General features: G+C 46.0%; 1 protein-coding gene across 2 annotated transcripts in view; it reads left to right on the forward strand.

Moving 5' to 3' along the window:
* The window catches only part of rgs12b (regulator of G protein signaling 12b), a 44017-nt gene extending 34783 nt beyond the window's left edge, over window positions 1–9234 (forward strand). Inside the window, exons 6-18 of one of the 2 annotated variants that reach the window (XM_031864744.1) lie at window positions 2530–2699; window positions 2813–2905; window positions 3027–3170; window positions 3992–4174; window positions 4513–4663; window positions 4795–4874; window positions 5044–5256; window positions 5763–5836; window positions 5990–6116; window positions 6265–6361; window positions 6490–6557; window positions 7528–7699; window positions 8180–9234. In XM_031864744.1, the coding sequence (XP_031720604.1) occupies window positions 2530–2699; window positions 2813–2905; window positions 3027–3170; window positions 3992–4174; window positions 4513–4663; window positions 4795–4874; window positions 5044–5256; window positions 5763–5836; window positions 5990–6116; window positions 6265–6361; window positions 6490–6557; window positions 7528–7699; window positions 8180–8784 (2177 nt within the window). In that variant the 3' untranslated portion in view covers window positions 8785–9234. Of the gene's footprint in view, window positions 1–2529; window positions 2700–2812; window positions 2906–3026; window positions 3171–3991; window positions 4175–4512; window positions 4664–4794; window positions 4875–5043; window positions 5257–5762; window positions 5837–5989; window positions 6117–6264; window positions 6362–6486; window positions 6558–7527; window positions 7700–8179 lie in introns of both variants that reach the window. The other variant, XM_031864745.1, reaches the window with a different exon arrangement.
* The last annotated feature ends 3164 nt before the right edge of the window (window positions 9235–12398 follow it).

Genomic DNA, 12398 nt, shown 5'->3' on the forward strand with positions numbered 1-12398 from the left:
TGTGTGTGTGTGTGTGTGTGTGTGTGTGTGTGTGTGTGTGTGTGTGTGTGTGTGTGTGTGTGTGTGTGTGTGTGTGTGTGTGTGTGTGTGTGTGTGTGTGTGTGTGTGTGTGTGTGTGCGCGTGTGTGTGTGCGCGTGTGTGTGTGTGCGTGTGTGTGTGTTGTGACCTGACTCTCTCTGTGGTCTATCAGGTTGTCAGCCAGGTTGCTCACCACCACCACCAGCCTCTCTCTCTCTCCTTCTTCTTCTCTCCCTGTGTTCCCCTTCTTCTCTCGCTTCCTTCCGTGGGATGTTGTCAGCAGTGCGTGTGTGTGTGTGTGTGTGTGTGCTCCGTCTTGGACCGTGTGTTCAACCTGGTGCGTTTGACGTTCGGGAGGGGCCCTGATAGTGTCGGTATGGATGGAGGGGCTTGGTTGCCCCTCAGGAACCGCTACCTGCTCTGCTGGCACCACAGTGGCTCTTACCAGCTCTACCCAGGTGAGGATCCAGCTGGAGCTTCAAGCGCTTCTTCTCCAACGAAAGAAAACATCGATTTCAGGCACGAAGAGCAAAAAAACATATTTGAGGCTTTGATGTTGTGTATCAGTTAGCTTTAGTTTAGTGACTGAAATTAGATCGAAGGATTGCTAATCACAGCGGCAACACGATGCAGATGGTTTGAGAAATGAATTGTTAGTCAAACGACCAGCTGCAGGGTTAACCTGCCTGTTGTTGCTGGTCTTACTGGTCTTACTGGTGTTGAGTATTGTACATTTCTCCATGATGGTAACAGTGAGCGTTAGGAGTAATAAGAGTTCACTCTGTTACTGAGCTCTGCTGAGCATTTTAACTGTAATTCACACATGGATATTATTTAGCTTAGCAAAGTAAACGATCTGAAGTATTCACTCATCTTTACTTACATTTTAGTTTTGAAGAGGAAGATTCAGGAATATTTCAGCTCTTGGCAGTGACGTGTCTGACACTGTCTTGTTGATGGGTTGTGACAGCCGGGCTGTGACACCGACAGCATCAGTCATTAAAAGGATGGAGGGATGTATTTTTGTCTCCCATTCACAGCGATAGATTACCACGAAGCAGAAGTACTCGCAGCGCTTTACTAGCAGTTTGGAACTGAATGAGAGTGAATGAGCCCGACGGTTTGAAGAGACATAATCCTCAGTATGAAAACATTCATACCTTTTATAAAAACTGTGAAAAAGCGGATGTCACACGGCAATTATTTATTAATAGCCAACTTTCTAAGTTTGGAACCACACAGGACTAGCTGTGAGCAGCAGACTGCTCTTTCAGTTTATCTACTAGATTTGCGTCGCCTCGGCCACCTGACCTGTGACGTCTTCCCTCCGGCTGTTCTTGTTTTTGTTTTATCTCAACTGAGGAACTCACTTTCAGTTCTTTGGGCCTGGAGCTCTGGTATTCTGGTTATTCTCTGCTTCTCTCTGTGCCTTTGCTTTAGAAGTCCGTCTAAACATGAGGAACACGGACGTACTGAGGTCTTGTGGTGGTTTAAGCACCCAGGCACACACATTTGGGAAGTCAGTTTATCCTGTTGGGAGTTGTTCATGATCAAATCAACTAAACTGTGACTACACACAGAGAACGTGTACAATGAAGCATGTTGTTAACATACTTTCAACTGAACTGAATGGTGGGAAGCTGCAGATACTTCTGTTGCAAAGATGGTGGAAGTACATTATGTTTCTGACTTTCTATGGATTTGTGTTGTGATGTTGTGTTGTTTGACTCTTTTCCACAGCTTCACTAGTTTTGTGTTTTACATGAGTGAGTGTCTGATATGATGCAGAACAGTGGAACACAGTTCTTTGTACTGTGAACATCAGGTTCACACATCTCCGCCATGGAGGTTACGTTTGTTGTTCGTCTGTCAGCGGGATTATGGATACACACGTCATCTTTCACTTTCGTTAACGTTGCAACACGGGGCATTTGGCCTTGGCGGAGGTCTGTGCTCGCCAGATTTATGTGATTTTGCGTGTATTTGTGATATATAATATATTATGTCAAACTTTATGGCCGTTGCTTGGCCTGTGGCAGGAATAGGAGACACTTAATTATGAAGTACATTAATTTACAACACAGGAGTTGAAAATAGTCGGGCAGATCAAATGTGTAATGTCAGCATCGTAGGGATTGTGTGAGTTAAAGCGTGCTGTAGGGCTGTTGTGTTGCAAAGTGACAGATGAAGCAACAGCACAGCGTGTGGCTGGAGGAGGTTTACCTGGATGGCTGTTACTCTGATGGGACACACCATGCCACTGATAGTGCTGCCTTCAGGTGAAGCCTATTCAGACAGGAAAGCTAAACACTTCTACCACATCACCCTTCTTAGACCAGACCAACCGTTGATTGTGCTGTTGTGAATGTAAACATACAGTAAAGTATGGAAACCTCAAATTGAGATGCATTAAAACAAGTTTTGTAATCATTACACCCTGAATCAAATCAAACTGGGAGCCACCCAGAAGTCGGCACTCCAACTTGTGTTGTGTTGTGTGTGTTGTACAGAACTCAACAGCGTGGAGCTGCAGGGCTGCAGCAGCGACAACAGTCTGAACAGTAATGCCAGCCTGCCCAGCGTCCAGAGCCACCGGCGCCACACTGAGAGGAGAGTGGCCAGCTGGGCCGTCTGCTTCGAGAGGCTGCTGCAGGACCCCGTGGGAGTCCGCTACTTCTCGGTACTACCACGGCGCACGGCTGGTGTTGTACATTCACATAACAGACTTTCAAAAGGACTTTTTTAAGCAAACCTTTCTGATGTCTAATTGTTGATCCACATTTGATGATTCAGGAGTTCCTAAAGAAAGAGTTCAGCGAGGAGAATATCCTGTTCTGGCAGGCTTGTGAGTTCTTCAGCCACGTCCCTGAGAATGACAAGAAGCAGGTAACAGACGTGCAAGATATTGTTTGAGGGGAGATGTTATGTGTTATAATTCCTTGTCGGCTCTTATCACCGTGTCTTTTTTTAATCTAAACCTCAACCTCTCCTCCACCTCCTTTTCCAGCTCTCTCAGCGTGCCAGGGAGATCTACAACAGCTTCCTGTCCAGCAAGGCCACAACACCGGTCAACATAGACAGTCAAGCCCAGCTCGCCGACGACATACTCAATGCCCCCCGACCTGATATGTTTAAGGAGCAGCAACTGCAGGTAGCGTACCCGCCAAACACAAACTCAAGGACTTCTTTATTGAACTCTCGAGGTGATGAGCAACCAGGAGCTGTACTAAGATGACACTGACCTCTGACCTTCCTCGTGAAGGGGGAAGTGAGACTTTCCCTGCCGGACGAATGTATTATTACTCATTCAGACCTCGATTGAAAATGTGCTGTCATCACAGAACACAACATAAGCTCGACTCGTCATCTTTGCCTGCTTTCTAGCATCATTCATGTGAATGGCTTCTTACATGTGCATGTGCAAACTCTATCAATGTCAACAGCTCAGCTCAGCTGTACACACACACACACACACACACACACACACACACACACACACTCACACTCATACATCAGAGATGAGATCTTCCACGATACCCTCGGACTCATCAGGATCTCGTGCCACCATTGAAGAAGCATCAGTTCTCCCCAGAGGACGGACACAATTCATTTTTGGTTTTAGGACTTGCCGTGAACTTGAACAACCTAAAGGGCTGCTGATGGGATATTAGACTTTTACTTAGATTGTGACATTTTGACCATGTGTTCCAACATCTGTGAATATTGTTTTGTCATCTATTATTTCAGCCTGTACCTCTGTTCTTAATGTTATTCTTAATCCTCTCTAATCTCCCCTTCTCCCCTCCTTTCATTCTCTTTTTACCATTGCATGATTTCCATCCTCTCTTCCCGCCTTCCATCCCCTTTCTTTCTAGGTTTCCTTTTTCTATGCTCTCTTTTTTTTTTGTTCAATCCTTCCTGCATTCTCCGTTGCCCACTGATTACCCCTTTCCTTCCTTTTCGCCCCTTTAGATCTTCAACCTGATGAAGTTCGACAGCTACACACGGTTCCTCAAGTCTCTGCTGTACCAGGAGTGCATGCTGGCAGAAGTGGAGGGGAGGCCCCTGCCGGACCCTTACCACATCCCCAGCAGCCCCACCTCCAAACACAGCACCACTGGCTCCGACCGCTCCAATCTCTCCACAGCCAAGAAGGTAACACAAAGCCTCCATGAAGACTTCCTCTTGGCTGCATCTGGTTTCAGTTTAATGTTGGGATACACTGAAGAACTATATAGAAAAATCTATAATCTTACATGTATGAGGATGAAGGATGAAGATCACAGAACTGCTTTTCAGATTTTTTACAGTTCTGTGAAATGACCCATCTAATACGAATGACCCAAATAAAGAAGCTGTAATGATCCTGGGTAATGCCATCTGGCTCGTCTGTGTGTGTTCTTTAATGGGGTTGCATTCATCCGTGAGTTGGTTTCTTTGTGTACATCTGTGTGTCTACCTCTCTTCATTGACGTTGTGTGTGTGTCTTATAGGAGGACAAAAAGAGCAAGTCGGGCAAGTCTTTAAATGAGGAGAGTCGGGACGATGCAGGAGACCGGAGGAAAGGCATCTTCTTCTCCTGGTCCCGCAACAGGAGCTTCGGCAAAGGCCCGAAGAAACGAGAGCTGGCCGACTTCAACTACAGTCAGTAGTTGAAAATGTTTAAAAATGTTGTTGATTTAAAAGTGCTTGTATTCTAATCGGTGGGTTATTTTCATGTTGGATGTAGAGGTTTGCAATTAGTAGACACGACTGATGAGTGCATCATTCCTCAGATTTCTCTGGCAGCAATGGCCGCCGGGAATCCCAGGGCTCTCTGTCCTCAGGAGCCAGTCTGGAGCTGGGGAGGAACGAGGTCAGTCTGGGAAGAACTAGTTCACACGTTGCATTAACACTGAGAATACTGAAGAAATGTCAGACTGTCTGTTGTATTTCCTCCAGTCAACCTCCATTTCCATGGTCTCTCTTCTATTTCCATCCCTCCTCTCACCCTCGCTGTCCATGTCGCTGTGTTCTTGCTTCAGGGGGATGTTTCCCGTGGCGCAGTATCAGCGTCCACAGAGAGTGGAGGGAGCAGCGCCCCCTTGAGGCAGTGTAACATAAGTTTGCCGGACGGCTCGTGTTGCTCTGTGCCTCTGAGGGCTGGAGTGTCTATCAGGGACCTGCTGCTGGGCCTCTGTGAGAAGCTCTGCATCAACCTGGCAGCTATAGACCTCTTCCTGGTTGGAGGGGAGAAGGTACGACACAAGTGGATGTGGTGCTGTCCTAAATACCTTTATTATGGGCTTCAGAGCTCTTTATACAAATGATCAGAAACCACAACAAATCACACAAATCACACTAAACCAAAGCAAACAAGACGGCAACAATCCATATCTTTATACAAGCAATAACGGACTGTATGTTATGTGAGAGAGGTCGCCTGTAGTGATGAACCCACAGAGTTAAACGGACTCTGTAGTTCTACGGAGTGCCTTAGCGTCCTTTTACCTCATTTCTGGTGAGTTTTATGGCCCACGAGTTTAATTTGTTTAATTCGGTCTCATTGCTCAAAAGGCAATAGATTAATAATATGTTAGTTATATCAACTTTATAAGGTCACAATATGACAAACATGTTTGATGGACCAGGCCAAAAACAATATGAAAGCAGTTTTAAACTGAGAGAGACCTTTTGTTGTTTTATTTAGTCAGTAATCACATCTTTCATGATGACTCTCTTATTCTCTGTCTCACTCTCTCAGCCACTTGTTTTAGACCAAGACTGTATGACATTGTACTCCCGGGACCTCCGACTAGAAAAGCGCACTCTCTTCAGGTACAGTAATAAGAAGTACACATCATAAGCTTTCAAACATTTCAAACCAGTACTAGGAGTTAAAATGAGAGAAAGTGGTTGTCTTGAAACCATCGCTACCATTTACGCTGCTACAGCATCCTACAGACAACATGGATTCGTTTTTCTTTCCAGGCTCGACTTGGTCCCTATTAACCGCTCGGTGGGCCTGAAAGCAAAGCCCACCAAGCCAGTGACGGAGGTCCTCAGGCCTGTGGTGGCCAAATACGGCCTGCACCTCGCTGACTTGGTGGCACGCATTGTAAGTCACTCTGGCTGCTTGTATACAGACATAAAGAAATAGACAGACAGGCAGTGTATGTGAAGACCTCAAACTCATATCACCTGTGTGTGTGTGTGTGTGTGTGTGTGTGTGTGTGTGTGTGTGTGTGTGTGTGTGTGTGATGCAGAGTGGGGAGTTGGAGCCGTTAGATCTAGGTCTTCCTATATCTAACCTGGATGGGCTGCGAGTGGTATTAGATATTGCAGAAAACACCCCTGGAAAGGGTGAGTAACACACACATGCAGGTGCTGTCCATAAAGAATGTAATCTGCTGTCTCTCATTGACAACATACATTCAGCATCGTGCTGTCTCAATCGTTCATCTGTCTGCTCCCTTTGCTTCCTCCAGCAGACAAACAGAAGACAGCTCCCTCTAAGGGCCTCGCCCCGGCCTCCACGAGCAGAAACCAATCGACGACAGTAAGATCTCCTCCAGCATCCAATTTCCCATTTTCTTCTCACTCTGGAATGTTCCATAACCCACAGAATGTCTCCACTTCCTGGTTGATGATGTCACGCTACTAAGTGTCTCTCTCGCTGTCCTCGATCGCCAATGTCTGTTTGCAATGTGTGTTGAAAATGCGCGCAGGTGTCTGATGTGTGTCTCTGTCCGCGTCGGGGCTGGATTTATGTGCACTGTTGCTGTGGAGCTCCGTCACACTCTCAAAGTTGCTAATGTTCCGTTATTGTGGTCTGCCTGTGGCCGAGCGCATCGTGGACTTTCCTCTCTGGTTTGCCGGTTCTCTTTCTTCCATAACAAACCCAGTGGGCAGGCGATAGTAGCCCGACGTTTGCGGAGCGTTTGCTGGATCTCACAGCCTCAAAGACTCCCTCTGTGCACCTGCAAAGGACTTAGTTGGTGGTGGCATTAGCACTTTAGAATGCATTCTGGGTTTCCTTCAACTTGATCGATGACCATCTGTGATGGTCATTTAATGCTTTCTTGGTTGATTATAAAATAATCTTTTGTTTCCCACTTGAAGGGCAGTAGTGTGGCTTTACGGAGTAGAAAGTTGGTCCCTCTGGTGTTACGGTGTGTGCTGCTGTTACCCTACATGCTGGCAATGCTTAGTACACACACGTGCTAAGCATTGTGCTTGTCTGAATGGAACATCCCACCTGTCTTTAGATTAGAAGCTTTCATAGATGTATGTTTTACTAGAAGTATACTTGTCATTGATTTATTTATTACATAAAACCAACAAACTCATCATCATAATTATTTTCATCCTACGTAAACGTGTGCCCCCTACTCCCCATCAAAGTCTCATTTTACAATTTGTCCCCCTCCTCCCCATCAGTAGCATTAGTCCCCACGTGTTGTCCTTACTTGTGCCCATACTTGCACCATGATGACTTAACAGGGCTCCGCTCTCATTGTGGCCCCCAGGGGGAGAACAGGCCGTCAGGGAAGGCCGGTTCAGCCCACCCCCATGGGGAAAACGGCAAGACTGGGCCCAGCCCTGACACGAGCAGCAAGCCCTTACCCAGCCACTCTGTCTCTCTCCATAAGGCACCGGAGAACAGAAAGCAGAAAAAGATTAATATAGACGAAGCTGAAGGTAAAGACTGAACGACCTCCCTCTCTCTGTCTTCTGTTTCTGTAGCTTGGTTGCTGTGATCACACTAACCCTTTGGCCTGTCTGCAGTATTGATGAAGTAGCACCAAATGCTTTGAAAGCTAGCTAGCTACATGTAGCACAGTCACCTCTGACCTCTGACCTCTCACCTCTCACCTCACCTTTGACTTGTCTACCTGATTAATACAAACCTCCTGCTGTATGTTTCTCAATTACAATGGATGAGGTTTACTGTTTTATGATGTTATTTTTGGTGATTATTCATTTATGTGTGTGTGTGTGTGTGTGTGTGTGTGCGTGTGTGTGTGTGTGTGTGCGTGCGTGTGTGTGTGTGTGCGTGCATGCGTGTGCACATGTGTGTGCGTGTGCTTATGTGCGTCTGTACACCTGTTTGTTGTGTGTGTGTGTGTGTGTGTGTGTGTGTGTGTGTGTGTGTGTGTGTGTGTGTGTGTGTGTCTGCAGAGTTCTTCGACCTAATATCCAAAGCTCAGAGCAACCGAGCAGATGACCAGCGAGGCCTGCTAAACAAAAGCGAGCTGCAGCTCCCAGACTTTCTGCGCCTGTCGCCAGCGGCCACCAACCGGGCCGGACCTCCTCCCTATGTCTCTGAGCCCAGTTGCTCCACGCCTTATTCCCGAAACCCCAACAACGGCAGCTTCCCTAGCAGCGGCCACCGGGGCAATAAGGTGAACATCAACGACAGGGGAGGCCCCCACTTGCTCAATGCCAGCCGTCAGTCCCAGAGCTTGGACTCTGCACTGGGAACTGAGAGTGGAGGGGGGAGGAAATCCAGACCCCCTCCTCCGTTTCCTGGCACCGTCTCCCCCATCCACCCGTCCCAGGGTGCACAGCGCGGTCTCCTCCAGGACTCTTGCAGGGGAGAATCAGTCCAGATGCTGGAGGAGGACACGCTGTCTGATCTGACTCTTGTGGGAGAGGGGGACATTGACAGTCCCAGCCTCGACTACATCACTCCTTCAGCCCTACAGTGCAAAGCCCACCCCCACCCCCGACCCCAACAACAAGCACAGGGCGGTCAGCCTAGCTCAGGTACTTCCCCCGTGTGAACTCCAAAAACGTTTGAACGTTCACCTCTTCCTTCACCTGACCGTAAGCAGGACTGGAGACCCAATGAAGTCAGTTTGAAGTTCATTGTTGGTCACAGTCGGCCCAGAATGCATCCAGATCTCCTCCCTTTATTTCATGAATCACTTTCTGCTGTCTAATTAAAATGACTGAGCACTTAATTTCAGAATTGTAAAATACAGTAAGAAAGGTGAAAGACTGAGCTCTCATCACGGGTTTTAATTCAGTCATAAGGTGGAGCACAGTGATGCATCGACAGCCTTCATGTTAACTCGGTCAGACGCATAAAGAGAGGAAATACATGGATGCATTAGGCTTGAACAGAACTTGTCCAGACATTTCCATGCATGGTTTGTATCTGTGTGAACTTTTGAGCCGCAGTGTAATTACTTTCTAGAGACTTTAGCTCGATGACCAGTGCCAACCCCCCCCCCTCCAGTGTACAGAATCTAACAACGCACTTTAGCCAATTACAAACAAGACTTGACACATCTTTACAGATTTTTAAAAATCATTTTCCTCCTTTCATATTACTTATAACCTTTCAAAATGTCTGTTTCACGCTACAGGTTCCTTTATGTATCATAGCTGTTCCTAATGCACAGAGGTATTGAGGTATTGAGGCTACTTTACTGCACTTCTAAATGACTCGTATATTATTTCCAACTCATTACATGCTTTTGAGCCAACATGGCGGGCCAGACCCCGTAAATTCAAACGTAGGCTACAGTACCATGAAAGCACACGTTTGCTCAGCTGTTTCTCTATCGACTGGAGCACAGTGCGCTCTGTGTTTCCACCGCTGTTCTCTCACCTCAGGCATTTCTCGTGTCACTCGTGAGAGCAGACTGCAGCCAGCGTGCACACACATGCAAACTCGCTCTCTGAGCAAATAAACCAGAAGCGTCTGCACTGACTGTGTTTGAGCTGTTTTCCCTTCTTCATCTCCGTTTCTCTTCTTTGCACTACATCCCACGGCAGCGCCTGTTGTTCTTTTTCTTTTGTTCTTTCCACAGTCAAGCAATTCAACAGTGTTCTGAACCGTCTTTCCTGCAACATCTTAGCTGGAAACATCGGACTAACAAGTCAAACCGTTTCACTTTTTAAAGGTTTCACTGCTCCTTCATCCTGTAGTATATCGTCAAGAAGACGTTAATTTATCCCGCGTCCTTTTCATTTTTACAATCTATCAGTTAAAAGTATTAATTTGTACATAGTCAACTTTGTGAAACCACCGTATTGCTGTAGTCATCGTTGAGTCGCAGCCATGCTGTTCCTTCAGTTGTGTCACAATAGAAATCAGTTCTCCTCTCTTCTCATCAGTTGACTGTACTGTCTGTAAATAGATCAAATAAATGTTTTAAAGATTGAATTCTCTTCTGTTGAGCCTCATGTGAGCGGCCTCCTCTTGTTTCTTATACTTTCAAAAATATCCGATTCATTCTACTCTCCTCACTTAATGTCCTATGAATGTGTGCAACCTCTCTTCTATTTATCTTAGTTGATATTCCTCTCCTCTCTCTCTATTGCCTCTTCTGTGTGTGTGTGTGTATGTGTGTGTGTGTGTGTGTGTGTGTGTGTGTGTGTGTGTGTGTGAGTGTGTGTGTGTGTGTCCTGAACAGGGCTTTTGTTTCGGGGTACAAAGACTTTTGGGGGGGACGGGGCTATTAGCTATGCATGGGTTCTCCTCTGCTCAATGCCTTTGTCATGCTGGTCTCTTTGGTAGCCCACAAACAAAACTAGCTTCTGTTTCTTCCTTGTCCTCACACACACACACACACACACACACACACACACACACACAGACATGCTCTCACACTTTCCTTCAAACACGGAGCATCTACATCTGTGTGTATCCTTTGCATCACATGATGATCTTATTCTGTTGCAGTTTTCATAACAACTCCTCAGTGTTATTATTTGAGTGTGTGTTTCCTCCCGGACTGACTCGTTACAACAGCAGCAACTATATGTCATAGTCCATATGATTAGACAAAACACGCATGTGCAGTAACGGAGAGAGAGAGAGAGAAAAGAAATATCTTTGCCTGTGCTACTTTCCCCCCTCACTTACACACACACACACACACACACACACACACACACACACACACATACACGTTTCTGTCTGACTGTGATATATGAGTGTGTGGGATTCACCAGAAGACGATGTCTGGACAATGTCGAGAGAATAGATAGGACAGGACATAAAGAACTATGATTAGTATCTATGTGGACGGTGGATTCTGGAGTTTTCTCCTGTGTGGTGGTGTAAATATGTCAGATGAGGGTCAAACCATAAAAAGAATTTGGTCAAATACAAAAAAAGGAAAATCATGACTGGAATACCGTGACAGTGCTGACATTTTTTCTGTAATTCTTGTTTTCATGCTGCAGGACCCAGTGAGTCATCTGATTGCTGCTGTAACTGCATGTTATATGAATACAATTTGGGCTTTGGTGCTTTAACTCACAGGCTCTTGTTGGGACCATTGCCCATGTCCACTGGCCAACAAAATAATTAGCTCCTCAGTGCACCAGCACAGTTTGAGTTCTCATCTCAAATGGCTCCATCTGCTGGTGAGAGACGGAATAATAAAGAGAGAACAGCAGACAGAGAGGGAAAGTAAACAGCTGAGCTCGGGCAAACTGTAGTGTATTAAAACAAGTAATTATACTCTCACTTGTAATATTTTGTACTTTTGGAGTGATAAAGAAAGAGTAATATGCAGTTGTATTTATCTGCACCCCCGACCAGTTGTTTTTAATAATAGATGTAATTTGTCCCTAGAATAAAGCTTTCACAGGAGAGACGAGGCCTACGCCCTCACAGTCCCGAGGAGGAGGGGCCTAACCTCACAGTCCCGAGGAGGAGGGGCCTAACCTCACAGTCCATGCAGGCATTAAGTGTTGTACTCCTATCACAAGTAATCATACTTGCAGTTGTTAAGTAGGTCGGTCTTGTGCTGTCGACTGTAACGTTAGTTAACTTACTGTAACTAAGTCTGAAGTTATGCTCACGGCTCTGTGAGGCACAGCGGTGCTTTGAGCTAAATGCTAACATCATCATCATGATGTTTAGTTAGCAGGTATAACATGTTTACCTGTGTTTCCTTAGTTAGCTTATAATGTTAGCATGCTAACACTAGCACTGGCTGAGTCTCCATCATTAATAACACCAGCAATAACATGTCAAAGGTCTACTGTATGAAACGCTTGTTTAATTTTGTTCACTGGCATCTTGTGAAACAAGACAAAACATTTGAAAAGAAAATGAAATGAGACGATTGCAGATGCTGTGTGAACAATCAGAGTCAGCTGTCCCCCCAAAATGAGAGAATACATCCCTCCTCCTCTCAGCCAGTAGATGGCAGCATGCTGTATTAAGATGGAGACATGGTCTCTTTTCACTTACGGACACGCACACACACACACACACACACACACACACTGAGCTCCATCTACCCCTCTCTCCCATGATGTCATAGCCAAGAGGCAGCATGGGAATATCTGTCACATCCACTTAGTTTCCTGCTGCCTCCCAGCTCTGTGTGTGTGTGTGTGTGTGTGTGTGTGTGTGTGTGTGTGTGTGTGT

This window comes from Anarrhichthys ocellatus, unplaced genomic scaffold, assembly GCF_004355925.1.
Source record: "Anarrhichthys ocellatus isolate YVR2014 unplaced genomic scaffold, GSC_Weel_1.0 scaffold31, whole genome shotgun sequence".
Lineage (NCBI taxonomy): Eukaryota > Metazoa > Chordata > Actinopteri > Perciformes > Anarhichadidae > Anarrhichthys > Anarrhichthys ocellatus.